At 38.5% G+C, this 19564-nt stretch overlaps 4 protein-coding genes across 5 annotated transcripts in view; 2 read left to right on the forward strand and 2 right to left on the reverse strand.

Moving 5' to 3' along the window:
• The window catches only part of LOC110053340 (uncharacterized), a 2894-nt gene extending 2720 nt beyond the window's left edge, over positions 1-174 (reverse strand). The window contains exon 1 of the mRNA XM_089288308.1: positions 1-174. This exon is cut by the window's left edge and continues 2720 nt beyond it. The gene's annotated coding sequence lies outside the window, so the exon portion shown is untranslated.
• Positions 1-19564, reverse strand: part of LOC110049655 (uncharacterized) — a 70348-nt gene that overhangs the window by 4993 nt on the left and 45791 nt on the right. Inside the window, exon 4 of one of the 2 annotated variants that reach the window (XM_089288293.1) lies at positions 14112-14924. The exons of the other annotated variant lie outside the window; for it this stretch is intronic. Within the exon in view, the coding sequence (XP_089144419.1) occupies positions 14714-14924 (211 nt within the window). The 3' untranslated portion in view covers positions 14112-14713. Of the gene's footprint in view, positions 1-14111; positions 14925-19564 lie in introns of those variants that run through there. 2 annotated transcript variants of the gene reach the window in all.
• Positions 12854-13988, forward strand: LOC149117985 (uncharacterized). The gene has a single exon (XM_089288256.1). The coding sequence runs from the start codon at positions 13278-13280 to the stop codon at positions 13929-13931; it is 654 nt and encodes a 217-aa protein (XP_089144382.1). The 5' UTR covers positions 12854-13277; the 3' UTR covers positions 13932-13988.
• LOC149117986 (uncharacterized) lies at positions 16148-16898 on the forward strand. Its single transcript, XM_089288280.1, has one exon. It carries the CDS (start codon positions 16148-16150, stop codon positions 16838-16840), a length of 693 nt encoding a protein of 230 aa, XP_089144406.1. The 3' UTR covers positions 16841-16898.

Raw genomic sequence — 19564 nt, forward strand, 5'->3', positions numbered from 1 at the left:
GATGCGATTTTCGTCATAGTAGCACTTTAACTTCTGGTAACCAAAATAATCTTTAATTAGACAGATATGATAGAAGCCGTTACGATGCAAAGAACCCAACAATTCTCACATTTTTCTTTGTTACCGAAGCAGCCCAGTTAAACGCAGCGCATGCACACAAGTAAAAAAAATTGTTCCGCAATCCGTACTTGTGGGCTTATGCATAGCTTTATTCCATTCGGTTGGACATTTTTGATTTTGTGAGATTATGCAATATTAATGCACAATCTCACACTGGCCCGTGTTGAAGGTTTGAGAATTTTATGAAACCTGAGAATCTCTCCTCAAATGAGAGTTAATAGTTAATGAAGATAGTGAAATATAAAAAATATGATTGGCTTATGTTAGGAGCGTTGACAACATGTTGTCAACATGTTGTCAACATTCGAGATATATGTGATGTCCTGCAGAAACGTTTATCTTGCTCTCACACAACGACAGACTAAGCGAAAGAGGGACTACTCGTAGTCCACAGGAACACAGGTAAATAACCGAATAACAGTGCATTTATTTTGTAAATGATTATGTTAATAATAATGATAGTAATAATAAAACAACTACTACTACCACTACCACTACCACTACCACTACCACTACCACTACCACTACCACTACCACTACCACTACCACTACCACTACCACTACCACTACCACTACCACTACCACTACCACTACCACTACCACTACCACTACCACTACCCCTACCCCTATTACTACCACTACCGCTACCGCTACTAAAATACAGACCAACACTGTCTAGTTAAACTTCAATATGCTTCAGCTGCCAATCCGAAGCTGTTTTCATTGATACATAACTTGACAAGTAACTTAACTTCTGCCACGATTTACCCGGAGCTGGACCGAATTTATTATTGACTGCGTAGTTTTTTTAGCTGATTTACAGCCAGTGAAAAGCGTTGTGATGCGTTCATTCCGTGGAAAATTGTTAACGCTGCCCAAAACAATAGAAAGTTGACCAAGGTAAAAGTTCGATTTATCCTGTGATCAACCATGGTTTAGGTCAGTAACAAGGTTGAGATGACAGAGGGTTGTACAAGGGGGGTCTATAGCACGGTTCACGAATGGAAAAATGAGGATCACGGATCACGGATATAAACATTTCGTTTTCTCGAATCACAAAAATAAGCAAGTAAGATACTCTTTAATAACCTGTTCTTACGCTAGAAAGAGTGTTTGAAGAAAGAAAAATCGTGAAAGGCTAAGTCAAGGCTCCATATTGCAAATCGCATGTCTAAGTCACTCTTGATACACGACTCTAACCATTCGGAGGACCCACGTCTCCAAATCACGTAGAATAGAATGGTGAAATCACGAATATCGGTGAATAATTCAAGTTCCTCACGGGTCACGCAAAACCTTCAGGTCACCGTGATCACGAAAAATAATTTCCTAAATTCACGTTTCACGGAAAATAAAATCAGCTGATCACGCATCACGAGAATACCCCTGTATGACCCTCATGACAAATATATCAAGTCCACTTCCGGGCGCATGGTATCTCGAACCCCGTGGTGTCCACACAATTTCCGGTCACCACATCGAACTGGTTAGCGAAGTCATTAAAGGAGCTTCCTCTCCCAGCGATTTCTGAAAGTTGTGCAGTTTTGGAATTTGAATCGCCTGGGTAGCGGGTTAAATGAATGGAAACAGGAGTCACATTTAACTAGAGAATGTTGGTTTCAAATGAACAAGGGCGAAGGTCAAAACACCTCTTAAAGGTTTTTCTTTTTTGTTTGTGTTGTGTGTGTGTTCCTATTTTCTTTTTGGTTATTATTATTATTATTATTATTATTATTATTATTATAGCATTTTGTAAAGCTTAGCTCTAGTTTTTGTCACAATAAACACTCCTCTTTTTTTTCTATTATTATTATTATTATTATTATTATTATTATTATTATTACCGTCACCGTCAACGTCACCGTCACCGTCACCGTTAGACCTTCAGAATTGGAGACCAATAACACCGTTAAATACTGATTATAAAATTGCATCTAAAGCCTTTAGCTAGACGGATTGAAACAATTCTTCCAAAACTTGTACATCCAGATCAGACAGGCTTCATGAAGGAGCGATATGTAGGTGAGAATCTAAGAATCATCAGTGATGTTCTCGAATATACTAAGAATGAGGAATTAAAGGGTGTCTTGTTTCACTTGACTTCAGGAAAGCATTTGACACTTTGGAATGGCCATTTACAAAAAGCGTATTCAGTTAAATCTTTTTAATTTCGGGGAAAGCGTAAAGCGGTAGACTAGCATCTTTCAACACTGATGTTTAAAGTGCAGTTGTCAAGAACGGGTTTGCAACGAATTGGTTTAAGCCAACAAGGGGAGTCAAAGAAGGCTGCCCCTTGTCACCATATCTTTTTGTTTTGGGTACGGAAATAATATACAATAAAATCTGCCAGAGTAAGCTGGTTAAAGGAATAAATATTTATGGAAATGAAGTTAAAGTGAGCCAATTTGCAGATGACACTAACCTCTTTTGCGAAGATATTACCTCTGTTGACAAAGCTCTCTGTTTAATTAATGACTTTGCGCCAGTTTCTGGTTTAAAACTCAATGTCAAAAAGACCAAGGCACTTTGGTTGGGTAAATGGCGCAATAACAGAACGACACTGTTGCAACTGTCATGGCCACGTGATCCTGTTAAAATTCTGGGAATATACTTCTCGACAAAGCCAACGATCACTACAATTTCAACTTAAAAATTCAAAAACTGCAAACCCACCTCGATATGTGGAGCCCAAGGAGCCTCACCTTATTTGGGAAAGTTTTGATTATTAAATCTTTACGATTGTCGCAAATTCTGTATTCAGCCTCTAACACCAAAGTGCGTAAAGATACTATCACAACTGTTAAAAGAAAACTCTTTAGTTTCCTTTGGAACAAGAAAAAGAATAAAATTAAAAGAGAAGTCCTTTACCAAGATTACGATAAAGGTGGTATTCGTATTATTGATGTAGGTCTAATGTTTAAGGCCATGTGTTTGGCATGGATACCTCGTCTGCTGAAAAATGCAAACTGGAATTGGAATTCACTACCCAAGTTTTTCCTAAGAAGGCAGAGTGGCTTAAAATTTATACTACGCTGTAATTATGTGATTTTCCTTAATTCGAAATTACCTACCTTCTATAAGGACATGCTCTCCTTCTTCGATGATCTTAAAACTCTGTATAATTATAATCTGGGCCAAATAGTTTTATTTAATAACCGGGAAATACACGGCAAGCCTTTTTTCATCCAAGCGTGGTTTTCAAAAGGGATTATCTTAATAGGTGACCTGTTAGATAAACAAGGTCAGCTACTCTCATATCAAGCCTTTAAAACGAAATATAAATGTAAAATTAACTTCTTGAATTACTATCACGTTAGAAGTGCTATTCCGGACAGCTTACTGGCCAAGACAAAGAACAATAACTTGGAACCGTTCTCCAAGAGCATCTTTCTACAAAACCACTCAATTTTCGATCTTGATAGTTCAACGAAGGTAAACTTTGAAACTGCCAAGGTAAAGGATTTCTACTGATTTTATTGCTGGAACAAAAAAGTTAATAATGATCGACATACTGAACCAAATAAATGGAGTAAATGTTTGCCAATATGTGCAAAACAATGGGAACAAAATTTTATTTTGACTAAACAGGTTTCCAGAGAAAACAAGCTGAGGGGATTTCACTTCAAATTTCTCCATCGAATCGTTGTAAATAAAAAAGAGCTCTGTAGATTTCGTATCAAAGACTACAGCGAATTCCTATATAGTGGATAACAAGATTCGATAGAACATACCTTCTCAGACTTTTTTTTTTACTAAAGATTCCTTGTCAAAAGTGGTGAAATGGTTCAATAATTGTAATCAGTCTTCTTTTAAACCGTCAAATCAAGAATATTTATTTGGGATTTTTTTCCAATCCTGCCAATAAAGAACTTCTGAAAAAATTCAACTATCCCTTGCTTTTAGCTCGCTATTTTATCTATACAAATAAGTTACACAATAATTCTCTTCTCATCACAGATTTTGTCAGCAAAATCTCCTCTAAGTACAGGCTTGAAAATTTAGATTAAAATTTACATGCAATGATGCTCCTACTCTGGTCTACTCTGGTTAAGTCATTATTATTATTAAATCTCTTTATTTTTATTTACTATAGCTTCTAAATGTATCACTTTTGCAACTGTTAAAATTGTAGTTTATTACATTGTATTGTATTCAGGTTTCTGTGTATCAATAAAGGATATATTTTCACAAAAAAAAAGATACAAAACAGGACTGAAGAGCCAAAACAAAATCTTTTTAAGCCTTTATAATTCAATATTACTATTTTTTGAGCCGTCGAAAATCAAACTTTTATTTTAAAATCACGCAAACTACGAAAAACGCTTAATCCCAAGATCATGACGTTTTGATAACCAGGAATATTAGTTGACTTACCTCCTGAAAGTGGATTTTATTCCGAGAAGTAAACGCCGAGAATGTTCATCTTATCTCTAAATAATCTATATTGTGCGTATCGAATTAAAAGTGTTGGTCTTTTGTGGATTTTACTACTTGTTTTGATGGCGTTTTTAACCACAAAATAATAAAGTATGGCTAATTTACTTAAGATAAATGCTAGAGTTTTTACAAAATAATAAAGTATGGCTAATTTACTTAAGATAAATACTAGAGTTTCTGCTGAGGCCCAGTTGGTTTCGGGAGATGAACAAATCTGCCGAATGAAAACATGATTAATTTTTTTAATTTTGCGAGTGCCGTTTTAGTACGCGTAGCTTGTTCAAAAGATTCAAACTTCTTTCATGTGCAGCAAAGCTCTGGTTTGAATGAATTCCCTTTCGAAAAATAATCCACTTTTTTCCTTCCATACGTTTCGCCGGGATTAAGGGAAGAAAATACAGTTCATTTGAAGCCTTTCGCATCACTTTCTCGTCGACTTCGTTGATATCGCTAAAGATTGCAAGAAAGATGATATCGCTCGTAAACACCGGCTCTTGTGAATTTGCCCTTGGGAAAGCGATGAAGGGTTTTCCTTAGTTCGTCGAATTTTGAAATAAAGGAACTTTTTGATATAACTCTTGAGTTACAAAACAATTTCTTTGTACATAATTCAAGTGCTGTTCACGAAGTTTTTTGCATTTGAATAAATTGCCGCATCTAAAAACCGTTCCTAATCAAGCTTATTAGCCAATTTAAGCTCCAAATTATTTTATGGAATTTGAGTTTCGCAAAACATTGGCTGTGTTTTGTTCCTTCATGGCTCATTTATCTCTCTAGGTATCAAGAATGCTTTCTTACCGACGAAAGATCCCAGAAAAGAAAATTGGCCCTCCCCCCTTTTTTTTTCGTTTATTGTCGAATGCGTTTTCTGATTTTGGGTCGGTCGGTCGGAAAAGAAAAAAAAACAAAAATAAAATTGGAAAAGGATTCTGGAACTGGGAGGCCCTGTACCTCAGTATAACATCCGTGGAGCCTGAAAACAACAAGGTGTGGTTACAAAGTCATGCACATGGGCAATGGAGGAAGGAAAAAGTCGACGTAGTTGTTAAAATCAAACGAGAACAGGGAAAAACTAAAAATCTGTAAGGCAAAAAATTGCTTGTTTGAAATAATGTGTCATTGCCTTCATTGCCTTCTGCGTAACTTTTGTTTTTGAAAACGCGAAAATCTGGGTCGGTCGGACGACGCTAAACAGAAAATCAAAGGAGACCTATGGCCAAACTCGTGGATTAGGTAATCTAGAGATGACACATATTGGTGAACTTGCAATTACTGGTGTATTATTAAATGCTGTTAAAACAAGCCGGGTTTGTACCATGCAAGGTTGCACTTAACTCACAAAGTGAAGTGGCTTTTTTAGGCTTTTTTCGTTGGCTTTTTTTTGCATACATATTACAAAGACATACGTCCAGAATAGCTAGGGTGGCAAAATTGCAGCAGAATATGGAATGATAAAGGCTAAGGGTTCTTGGGTCACAGAGGACACTCCTGCCCAACAAATCATAGAATACTCTCCCCCCTCCCCCCCTTCCCTCACACCATGATCTTGATGTTGATCTGCCAGCTGGAAAAATTTGCATGTATTCAAATCGTACGAGTTCACAAACGTTTTTTATTGCATTTCATTTAAGGTTATAAGTAAGGTTTCTTATGAGACAGCACTTCTTTTCCAATGTGGAACCGCTTGTCTCTATATATATTGTACGTAAAATACATCAAAATAAGTAGACTCTTTAGCAAGCATTTTCAGTGTTGATCAGACAAATCTGTCGACCATAAATATGTGTTCCAACAATAATAATAACAGCTTTATTGAAGTGTCAATGTATTTAGTATTAACTAATAATTGGGGACAAGCTCACAGGGGGTTTCTTTCCCTTTGTTATCTTTTCAATCAGGAAGCAAAAGTGTAAACATAAGCAGGGTAGAAATCATTTAAGCTTATCAAAATAAAGTACTTGGGAGTTTCTTTCCAAGTTTATGTGCATTTCACATCCCACTTAGAGTTCAGATCAATGTACTAAAATAAACAAGACAAGTATAGAGAACACAACTTTAATCTACACTTAACTCGAGGCCGGTTGAACATGGACTACTCAACATGAAAAACTTAAGTGTTTAAACTGCAAAGCGGCGCGGTGAACGAACGTCCTGCTTGATTGAACGTTGGATCTCACAGCAGATCTAATCAGCCAAATACGAAAAGTAAAACGATAATACGTCACTACTGCAAGGTTGACACAACGTCGTAGAGTTAAAACAATATTTCGGCTGGTCTCAGGTTTAGATGTTACTAAATTATAAAAATGAAATTACAATATTATACAATGGTACCGATGTTTGTCTTGCATTCAATAGCTGTTTCTTTCATTAAAAGTTGTTCGTTTCGCTCATATAAGCTCATTAAGGTCGAGGAATAAAACACATTCTCATCAAAGCTTACCACATTAGCTTTTCAGGTCACTTTCCAGCAAACGAATGCACATCTCCTGGTCATTTTGAACGCCTGGACGACTCAAATGCACCTGAAATTCAGCCTTCAAGTTGGCCATAGTACTAATTCGAACATTCGGAGTCAACTCCACTTCAATTTAGCAAAACACCTAATATTAATGGTCGTGTAAAAGCTACAAAACCAGCAATATTCGCACGCATTGAGTAGTAGGCTCGCACTGACTGCACGGTTACTATTCCAATATGGCGTCGGGCGCGAAAAAAAAAAAAACACTACTTACAATGAAAATACTTACAATACAATGCTACAGTACAACATTTATCTACTACTTACTTGGTTATTGTTTCAGTACTTACATTCCAGAAAACTCTTTCCCCTCCCCCTATTGTATGCATATGATATTATTTAGGCACAATTAACCCCTTTTACGGTTTTTACAATAACCTCTTGGATTTCTACCTTACTTTAAAAAAAAAAAAAAGCCGCTGATAATTTCACATTACTTATATTTCTACCAAAAAAACAAAAATAATGCTATTTATTACAACATTTTTTTCCTTTTTTTTTCCTTTACTAGTTACCACACGCTGTTACATAATGCTGGTGCACACTTTCGTGTAATTCTTAACGACTTAATGATTCACATTACTTATATTTCTACCAAAAAAAATAATGCTATTTATTACAATATATATTTTTTTAAGTAGTTACCACACGCTGTTACATAATGCTGGTGCACACTTTTTAACGACTTAGTGATTTTGTTCCTAGTTGATCTGAAATATTGTGTCTAGATTTGGGGAAGCATGCTCATTATAAAAAGCTTGTACAAGATAAGAAACAACAGAGAAAAGGGAAGAGGAACAAGGACACATAAGAACACAAACTACTAAGGAGGCCGCCAGTCCAGGTGTGAGGTTTTGGAAAAGAAGAGAGTAAAATTGGAAAGAGAATTGAATGGCAAAAGGGGAGCTGCTAAAAGAAAGAAGTGGATTGAAGTCACAGTTCATTTGAATAGATTCCATTTCGAATTGTATTTCTTAACAGTGTTTGTCTTATAAGCATAACATTTTTCGATTTCTTGACACTTGAGGAAAGTTTGTGAAAACACTTGTAAATTCGGAAGAGTATTCTTTATTTTAGATGAATAAATGTGATCTCTGCCAATTAGAAGTGCATGGTGTAGAAGTATATCCTCTGTATTATCAACTAGTCCCAGGCAGATTGGTAGGGTCAAGGAAAAGTTCTGTGGCTTTATCTGATGCTGTATCAACCAGTGTTGGATGTTTTGCCAAAAGGTTTGAACGAATTCACAGTCCCAGAAGAGATGAATCGGGCTTTCTCTTTTTTGTTCACAGAAAGCACATATGTCTGTTAAAGAGATACCTATTTTATAGAGATAATCATTCGTTGCAATTCTTCTGTGAAGAAGCTTAAATTAGAAAGTCTGAAGTTTGGTTTCTTTCGTGCAATAGAAAGGCAAAATATATGACTTATCCCATTCTATGAAGTTTTCGTAATTTTCGCAGTCAGCAATCCATTTACTCTGACTTTTATCAGGTGATGAAGTGATTCCTTTGACAATTAACTTATACGCCTCATTGCAAAAGCTTGAGGACGATAGTAACTTTTGACTACGAGTAAGTTGGTCTCCAGAGTTCATCGTAGCCTGGTCCTGAAAAGACTTTTTTAATTTTGCCAGGACGGAGACTACACCATAGTACCTTAAAAAGGTGGTATCAACTTTGCAGCGAGTTTTAAAATCCTTATACTTAAAAAAGTCAAACTTTTGATTTAGCAAGTCTTTGGCCTGATTAACTCCCGCACGAGACCAATCAGAATAAAAGATTGGCCGGTTTTCAATTCTTATAAGGGAGTCGTACCAAATTGGCGCATTGCCTTAGTGTGTTGGGTTTTCTTCATGGATTAAATTTGACCAGATTTCGATTACTTCCTTGATAAAAGAGTCCTGAATGTTTAAACCAGCTACATCAGCTTGCTTCAAATTACCAGTCAGAAGTAATTTACCCTCATGTTGTTTAAGAAAAAAGTCAAAAAATAGTTTCCATTTTGCTTGATTGTTGTCATCAAGATACTTCTTTACCCATTTTGATTTCAGAGCATGATTGAAGGATCGAATGTCTAACATTCTTAATCCACCATCTTTATATTCGTTTAATATCACACTTCTTTTAATTTTATCCCCTTTCCCATCCCACAGAAAATTGTACAGAAGTTGATGTATTTCTTTCAGATGAGATTGCGAAGATGGCAAAGATGACATGATGTAAACAAGCTGAGATGCAGCTAAGCTTTTAATAACCGTAACTTTCCCTAGCAGAGTTAATCTTCTAAGCTGCCAGCAACTTAAGATTTTAGAGATTTTTTCCTTCTTTTCCTGGTAATTAAGCATGACAGCTTCTTCCTTACTAATCGAAAACCATACTCCAAGGGCTTTGACCTTCCGAGAACTCCACTTGATGTTTTGATTTATTTCTAGTTTATCCGTTTGGTTTTTAAAAGATCCAATCCAGAGTGCCTCGGTCTTCTCGTAGTTGACTTTTAGGCCTGACAATTTGGCGAAGATATTAAGTAGCAAAAGGGATCTTTCTGTAGAGGACTTTGTACCGTCCAATATAAGCGTGGTATCATCAGCATACTGGCTTATTTTGCATTCATTGTCCGAAATTTGAATACCACGAATTAATTTATCTCGTCTTACTGCTGCTCCAAGGATTTCAGCGCATAAAATAAAAAGGTAAGGGGACAGGGGTCAGCCTTGACGCACACCTCTACCTAGATTAAAGAAATCTGAAGACCAGCCATTGTTTTGTATACTGCTGCTAATGTCAGTGTAAAAGAGCTTTATCCAGAGTACAAGAGAATCTCCAAAGTTATAATATTTTAGAGTTTTTTTCAACAGAAGACCATTCAAGAGTGTCAAAGGCTTTTTCAAAATCGATGAAAAGGAGAAGTCCTGGAATTTTTCCGTTATCTGTGTAACTTAAGATACTATTTAACAGCGTTATATTTTCACCAATAAACCTGTTCTTTTGGAAGCCTGTTTGATCCCTGTCAATCACCGAAGGCAATGTTCTTTTTATTCTGTTAGCGATTGATTTAGCAGCAATTTTATAATCACAATTCAAAAGCGAGATGGGTCTCCAGTTTTTTATGTAACATAGAGATTTATCTTTTTTTGGAATCAACGTTAATAATCCTCTCCTCTGTGATATGGAGAGAAGGCCTTAAGCATGGGAAGCGTTAATAGCGGCGAGAAAAATGGGCTTAATGTCATTCCAAAAGACTTGTTATAAAATTCAACTGGAATTCCGTCCGTTCCAGGTGTCTTGTTGGATTCCATAGTTTTTAAACTTTCCAGAAATTCTGCAGCCGTTAGCAGACCTTCACAAAGTTTTCTTTCTTCATCACTTATTGTACAGTGGTTCTCTTTTTGAAAAAAAATGTCTTCACCAGAAACGTTTTGAAAAGAGCTATTGTTTGACGCGTACAGTGCTTGATAAAAGCGTTTCGCTTCATTTAGGATTTCTTCATCTGTGTTTAGAGTGATGTTGTCATCGATTTTCAGATTTCTTATTGTTTTACTATGCCTTTTCTCCAACTTAAAGAAATACTTTGTATTTTTCTCCTTTCATTGTACAAACGTGTTCTGGACCTGATAATCGAACCTTGGGTTTTGTAGATGACCATTGCTCTAGGCTTTGTTTCTTAATCTCTAGTTTCGTGCGGATCTCACGCTTCTCAATTTCGGACAGGTTATTTTCAAGTTTGCGTTCAAAACACGTTTCTACGCTTCGCGAATCCACGAGTTTAAAAAAGGGGATGGCCATATAGCGCTCTAAAACCTCCCAGCATTTGTGTTTCAGGAAAAGATATTTTGCCGTTTGATTGTTCATTTGCCTGTTGCCTTTTACTTTGGGTACATTTTGCACATTAAATGAGCCCCTTTCAAATCAGTTGGGTAATCTATGTTAAGTTTTTTTTTTTATTTCGCATTGAATGCGGTACTGCTGTTCATTCAAGCACGGCTGAGTTGAGTTGCTTTTCGTCAGAGTCAAGGATAGAGGAAATATCATTCGTAAACACTCTCTCATGTACTTGTTTGTTCATTTGCCTGTTTTCTTTTACTATGGGTTAATTACGAACATTACATCGGTCGCTTTCAAATCAGTTCGGTAATCTTGGCAAAGTTAAAAATTTTGATTTGCATTGAATGTACTACTGTTGTTTGTTCAAGCATGGCCACGATATATTTTCCCGCTCGCGTTGCTTTTTGTTGAAGACTCAAAGACGGAGAAATTTGGTTTATTTGCCTGCTTTCTTTTCCTTTGGGTACATTTTGAACATTAAATGAGCTGCTTTCAAATGATTTGAATAACCTTCATTGTAGAGTTGTTTATTTCGCATTGAACGCGGCGCTGTTGTTTCACGGCCACGACGTTCGCGCTCGCATCGCTTTTCGTTGACGAGTCAAAGACATTGAAAATATCGTTCTTATTAAACACACTCACTTCATACAAGAATAGCTCTACGTTCAGTTTGTCACGTCAACACCCTGGCTGAATTGCATTTATTTCAGAGTGACCCCTGCGAGATGTAGTTCTTGAGTTTGAAATTTTATTTGTGATGGCGGCCGGACGAGTGAAGACACATTTGACTTATTAATCGTAGACGGTGGTACTTTAGGATTATTAATCGATTATTAAGCGTGGATTTTAGGATTATTAATTCTAAAATGATGCATTTTAGGATTAATAATCCTTAAGTACCACCTTTTGCGATTAATAAGTCAAATATGTGCATCTTAGGATTAACAAGGATTAAAATTTCACTATTTGAATGAGATTAAATTTTGATAAACATTTCAAAATAAAAATGAGCGATAGAAATTTTACACAACGTTTCGATGTCGTCATGACATCATTATCAAGTGACAAGAAAATAACGGTTCAACAGTGTTATATATGCGGTGAGAGGTGTGATTGTTCATTAACATATTTGTTTAAACAAATAGTTTCGCGCGGATGGAATCCGATTGCGTGTTCAGGCTAGGTTTCTTCTTTCTAATAAACAGCAGTTCGTAAATCAAACAATCCAGTTTTCCGTTGCATTTCTTTAGGACAGAAAAATTATTGGCAAGGTCGTCGATGTTATAAAGGCGGTGATCGTTCTTTAAATGCTCTCCGATTGCGGAGAACCTGTGTTCATCAATACGTTGGTGCAAATGCCGGCTGGTATACCCAACATACTCTGCATCGCACAGATCACATTGGTAATTGTACACTACGCATTGTTGATTAATTAGAGGTGGTTTTGGTTCACGCATCTTGAGATCTTCACAGATTTTGCGACTCTTGAATATTGGTTGACTGTGATCGATTTTCTTGCTCAGGTCAGATTCTGTGGTTCGTAAGATTCTGCCAAAGGAGATTGCCGATTCCGTTTGTCAGAAAGGCTCACGCCTTGCCCACCTTTATGGTCTTCCAAAGACACACAAAGAGAAGTTATCAATGAGACCAATCCTGTCTGCCACGGGTACCTACAACTATGCCCTCGCCAAGTGGCTTGATGAAAAACTGAAGCCGCTGTCAGTTAATCGCTACACGATTTCTGATACGTTCGCTTTTGCAGAAGAGATTCAAAACCTAAAAGTCGACGAAAACGACATTTTGGTATCCTATGATGCCACGTCTTTGTTTACTAATGTACCACTTAAGGAAACTATGGAAATGATCGCCGAAAAAGCGTTCGTAAACAACTGGTTTAACGAAACACACGAGTTAAACATCACTCAGCCTGACCTGATCCAACTTCTAGAAGTAGCAACTAAGAACGAATTGTTCCAGTTCGATGGCAAGCTTTATGAACAGACTGACGGAGTGGCAATGGGCTCACCTTTGGGACCCCTTATGGCAAACGCATTTCTCTGCTCCATCGAAGAGAAATTAGAACATGACAACAAGCTCCCAGAGTTTTATAGGCGGTACGTCGATGACACGCTTGCCACGGTGAAGGATGTGCCAGCAGCAGAAGCCTTTTTAACAACACTTAACAACTGTCACCCATCCATAAATTTCACAATGGAACTAGCTTCTGACAACAAGCTACCATTTATTGGTATGGAAATACTTAAGAAAGGTCACAAAGTGGAAACCAGTGTTACCGGAAGCCAACAAATACCGGCCTACTACTCCATCACCAAAGCCATGTGGACAAAAGGTACAAGAAATCGCTCATTAAAACCATGGTAAACAGTGCTTTTCACCTGTCATCCACATGGGAGTCTTTCGTGACTGAATGTGATCGCCTGAAGCTGATGTTTATGAACCTCAAGTACCCTGAAAGCCTAATTAACTCCATCGTTTCTCACTTTGTCACCTCAATGATGACCAAAGATCCTCTCGTGCCACCTCAACTACCCGTCAACGAAGATACTGTTCACCGAGTGGTATTGCCATTTAAAGATCAAACGTCGGCCGATGCAGCGAAAAAACAACTGTCTGACCTGAGCAAGAAAATCGATCACACTCTTCAACCAGTATTCAAGAGTCGCAAAATCTGTGAAGATCTCAAGATGCGTGAACCAAAACCACCTCTAATTAATCAACAATGCGTAGTGTACAATTACCAATGTGATCTGTGCGATGCAGAGTATGTCGGGTATACCAGCCGGCATTTGCACCAACATATTGATAAACACAGGTTCTCCGCAATCGGAAAGCACTTAAAGAACGATCACCGCCTTTATAACATCGACGACCTTGCCAATAATTTTTCCGTCCTAAAGAAATGCAACGGAAAACTGGATTGTTTGATTTACGAACTGCTGTTTATTAGAAAGAAGAAACCTAGCCTGAACACGCAATCGGATTCCATCCGCGCGAAACTATTTGTTTAAACAAATATGTTAATGAACAATCACACCTCTCACCGCATATATAACACTGTTGAACCGTTATTTTCTTGTCACTTGATAATGATGTCATGACGACATCGAAACGTTGTGTAAAATTTTTATCACTCATTTTTATTTTGAAATGTTTATTAAAATTTCACTCCAGAAATAAATAAACACCTGTTTAGAGTAATAATTATTTTGTCACTAAATCAATTCGAAATGGTTCACCACAATCAAGTCAACATTAAAAGAAACAACTGTTCTCTGATGTTACAAGCAAACTTCTTGGTTGAGGACCTAGATTGCGAGCAGTCTCTTTTGCTCGAAAATCCGTGGGGAAGAACGCCACACAAGGGGGCGGTGGATTGTGAGCGTGCGATTGTGACATGTGAAGCCGTGAGCCGCCCGTGCTACTTGTGGTGGAAGCCGCTCGCCACTCGCATGTCCCACTGGCAGTCACACTTGTTTTGCTTTCTTCACTGCATTCTTTCCCACGGATTTCCAAGCAAAAGAGAGACTGCTCGCAGTCTATTGAGGACATCAAGATCAACAATGTTTAGTTGCTCTCGTGGAGTCTAGGAGCCTCTAGAAGAATGATCTTGTCGAGGGGACATTCCAGGACCGCTGACTTGGTTTTCAACCTGTCTCTTCTCACAACCCATCTCTCTTGCTTGGTTTTACTTCGAGGATGCGACCAAGGGGCCACAAGTTTTCTACCACGAGTAAAATATCTCCAGTTTCAATGTAGCAGCTTTATCTTCTCACCTCCCAGATACTGACTTTTAAAACCAAACTCCAACCGAGTGGAATAAAACCCCACTATAGTCCGTGAGCCAGGCAGCCAAATTTAGGCTGTCGGTATCATTCAGGGTGAATAAGTTTCCTGGTGTTTCTTGAAAGACTCTGCTATTGTAGGCTTGGAAAATCCATGATAGCACTGGATCGATGGTAGCTCCTCCACGCTGACTGCATTTATTTGCACCTCCTTCCAAGCTATAGCACATTAGGCCCGAGTTAATGTTCAATTATATGCAATTACAAATGCTTATAGAATGTAATAAAATTAACTGTGGAGACATAATCATACTTTTAAGAGTCTACATAATGTGTTTGACAACATTTTGTTTAATACGCGAGCCTGCAAATTTTGGTCAGCAGTTTGTTAATTTATGCCATGTCTGAGAACTCTGTTGCTTGATGTATCCGCCATTTTGAAAAGGCCAACTTCGTTAAGGTAAGTGTTTAAACTACAAGATATCTATCAGTCACTTAATTATTCCACAATGTATGAATTTTATAAACATTGTAGTTTTATGTACTCTTAATTTTGAATGAACTTTGTTTTGATTGCAAAATACTTTGTTTTGATTGCAAAATAGCATGACAAAGACGACAGAGCTGAGGCACACCAGATACGAGATGTTCAGTAAAACATAATCTAGAGTACAAACAAACAAAGAAAAACAGTCCATTTCTGTCGTAGTAATCAATAGCTGAAAATATCTTTAACCTTCTTCATAAAAACTGTAGTATTTTTTTTTAAAACTTGCCCTCCTTTATGCAAAAAACTCTGCTTCTCGGTTTTTTTCTGATAACTCACCTTTTATCTACTTGGAACTTAAATTGTACTGTGTCTTATAAGAAAACAAATCAGCTCCCATTAAATCTTTTTTAAACTGTTTTAGAAATTAGACTTTCAGTTCGATCTAAAGTTTGAAAATACTCGATCTATTACTGAGTGCTAATTTACTTGTGCATCTATAACGTATATGAAATCGTTGATATCATTTACGCTATTGTTTCAGAGTAAATAATAGATTTATTTAAATTCTCCATTTACTGAGCTTGCGTTTGCCATCCAGATTGAATGGAAAAGGACAAGCACCAGTGCATAATACACTATACTGCATGTGATAAGGAGGAAGAACATCTTGTGTCTCCAAAGGACATCAGATCTTGGCTGGCTTTGCTGGAAGCAGCCAAAGTTCGAAATCATCAGGCAGTTTTGGTTGTCGCCAAAACAGTCGAAGAAAATCGCATACCACCGAAAATGTAGAAGTCTGTTTACTATGAAAAGAGACTTAGAATCTATTAAGTGAAAAAGAGAAGAGTCAGTTGATGAAGACGCCAGTCCCACAAAAAGGCAGTGTAGGAGACTATCCACCGAAGGGAGAGTATATAATCCTGTATGCATTTTCTGAAATAAGGTTAAATTCATGAAAAATCCAAAGTCAAGGGAGAAACTCATCCAGGCTGTACAACTGCGGGCAGATACGAGACTCCGTCATTGTGCAATATTAAACAATGATGCAAGAATTCTTGCCATAACTAGCAGAGACATAGTGGCCGCAGAAGCCCACTACCACGCTTCATGCTATAAAAGTTACACTAACATTAAAACCAAAGAACGTGATCATGTAGGTGATAAAGAAGTGGACAATTCGTCACAGGTAACTGAAATGCTATCATACGAAGTAGCTAAAGTAGAAGCATACGTACAACTTTTTCATTATATCAGAAACGAGGTAATTCCACATAAGAAGGTCGTACCAGTTGCCCAGCTTACGGAGAAACTGGAAGCGTTCATGTCCAGCAAGGGTGAAGCTCTCAAAACTGCCACAACGAAGAACATCCGTAGAAGGCTTGAGTCAGGACTGGGCAATTCTATCCATATTTTCCCAAATGATTCCGGAAAGTTGCTGTTAGTTCCTGATAGCTTATCGTTTAAAGATGTTGTCCTTGATAATGATAATCTCCGTAAAGAGCTAGCAATCTGGAAGGTGAAGCTAAGTGATGACAACAAGATAACAGAACAAGCTTCATTACAGATCCGGGAAGTTATAAGAAGAGATATGAAACCGACTGCCTGGTCTTGCCACCACCCGTCTGATCGGTCAAATGCTGTGTAAATGCCTACCCAGCTGCATCGTTTTCTAGTTGGACTGCTAACTGGAAACCCTCAGAATGAAAAGCCATCAGAGAGAGTGTCAAATCTCATTTAGTCATTTGGTCAAGACCTAATATATGCTGTCACATGCGGTCAGCATAAGCCTCCCAAGCATGTGCTCCTTCCTTATGCTGTCAAAACATTAACTGGAAACACAGAGATAATCAGGATACTTAACAAGACTGGCCACGGGATGTCATATACTCAGCTTGAGGAAAACGACACCGCTTTGTGTCTACAAAAGCTGACATCAGGTCTGGATGAAAGAATGTCACTTCCCGCCTCCATTAATCCACAGATCTTCACAAACCTTGCCTGGGACAACATAGACAGAATCGAGGAGACCTTGTCAGGTAAAGGAACATCCCACCGTGTCAAAGAAATCGTTGTACAGCCTAGAGTCTTCGGTCCTGACCCCGCCGAAAGATCTACCACGCATTGACAAAAAGAAACAGAGGACTTTGAGCACAGATCATCAACCCCAACTGGACGTATATGTCGCTGGCCCTCGTGTGGGACCACGTCCTTTCAAAACCAAGGATGACTATGCTGGTGAAGCCAACAAAGCTGCGAGAAATGCAGAGCAGAAAAACATGCTATGGATCCTTGCTAGGCAAGTCAATTCAGACGTCCAAAAGGTGCCTAGTTGGACCGGACTTAACATCCAAACAAGGGATCAAGTTCAAGTAACACCAGATGTCGTAGAGTATCTCCCGACAATAAATGCTCCAGCAACAGAATTAACAACAGTGTTTGAGATCCCTAACCAGTCAGAGGAAATCAGGAAGAAACTTGATCTATCATCAATTGTCGTTGTCATGGATCAAGCACTTTACGCAAAAGCAGCGGAAATTGCATGGAAGCAAGACCAGTTTTCGAACTTTGTTTTGCGAATTGGAACATTTCACACGATTTGCGTTGCATTGGCTATTCTGGAGAAACGATTTAAAGATAGCGGTTTGAAGGACATCTTCATTGAATCACAGATAGTTGCTGAGGGCTCCATAAGTGGTGTCATCGATGGAAAGAATTACAACCGTGGCGTGCGGGCACACAAGTACCTGTATGAAGCACTGATGAGGTTAGCATGGACTGAGTTCATGAGAAGGCTCGAAAGCAGCGATCCCAATCATCGCATCACAGTGGCGTCTTTTTTTGAGCAGGTGGATACACTGGCTAATAATTTGAAGGAAGAGAGCTTAGACCAGCTGCTTCAATGCCCAGTCCTGCCCCAAGTGATGACTATGTGGAGAGAGTTCCTGAATCATCTTCATCAAAGTAACGGTGAACTTTCAGCATTCTGGATGCCATATGTGGATATGGTAGAAGGAAAAGTTCTTGGCCTGTTGCGAGCATCTCGTGAAGGTGACTGGGATTTACATCTCCATTCCATAAGAATGATGATCCCTTGGTGTTTCGCTTACGACAAGGTGAACTATTCACGATACCTGACTCCTTACTTTGCTCAGATGACAAATCTCGGTGACAAAAATCCTTAAGTACAGAAGGCATTCAAAGAAGGCAGTTTTGCCGTTCAGTTAGCCAGCAGCAATCCCTTTGGGAGGATTCCAGTTGACCAGACAACTGAGGTCACAGTTAACAAAGATACCCAGAGTCCTGGTGGAACCACACGCTTTAGCTTAAAACCTGCAACTGTTCAGCGCTACTACCTCACAGCAGAATACCGAAGTGCATTTCTCGGGCAGCTAAGAAACATGGCACAAAGATCCAACTCGGAAACGCAGCATACAGAGCTTCAGTCATCAAGAATAAAGAGAGATGAGCTCGCGGTTTCGTCCATAGTTGACCTCATCCAAGGCTGGGTTAATCCATTTTCCGAGAGCCAAGAACTGATTAGCATTTCAGCTGCAAAGAAAGCCCCCAGAGAGATTGCCACAGAGCTGAAAGCAGCACACGCGGTTGGTGAAAGATGTTATGCAAAGTTTAAAGACGAGAGGATGGAGAAAACTCCTCAAATCAGAAAATTCCATGACCCTCTGAAGACCAACAAACTTAAGACATTCAGCGACATGAACTAGAAGGAACAGGTGCAAACCAAGGACCGATCGATTATTTTGAAAGCAGACAGGTCCTTGTTTGGAAGAATCATAGTTATCGCACAAGAACGAAGCTTGCAGATGAATACCATCCTTTCACACCCTCGTGGACCACTTCCCTGGGCCTTGTCAACTCCAGATGGCCTTCTGAGAAATACCAACAAGGCCTCCCTGGCATCACTGTTACAGAAAAATTTTCAGTTCTCTGAGGAAGTCCCTGTAAATTCTGCTGCAGTTATTGATGGCATGTCTCTGGTGCAAAGGCTAAAGGAAGATCAACTGACCTTTGGTGATGTCGCTATGACTGTTCTGTCTATGGCAATGAAAGAAGGGGTGTGGTGTAACAGAATAGACGTCGTATTTGACACATACAAGGAGCTATCCATTAAGAACTGCGAGCAACAACTGCGAGGTGAAGAGTCAGGACACCAGCTTGTTAACATCACTAGTACACAGATAGTTAGGCAGTGGAGGAATTTCCTGACAAGAGTGAGCAATAAGACGAGTCTTATCACCTTCATCGTCAACGAGTGGAGAAAGGAAGCATGCAGACAGAAGTTGGAGGAGAAACTGTTGTATGTCAATGCTGGTGATACGTGCTACAGAATCACCGCGGAAGGTAGTGAGGT

The sequence above is a fragment of the Orbicella faveolata genome, unplaced genomic scaffold, assembly GCF_042242905.1.
Source record: "Orbicella faveolata isolate gen_17 unplaced genomic scaffold, um_ofav_v1 contig_1, whole genome shotgun sequence".
Lineage (NCBI taxonomy): Eukaryota > Metazoa > Cnidaria > Anthozoa > Scleractinia > Merulinidae > Orbicella > Orbicella faveolata.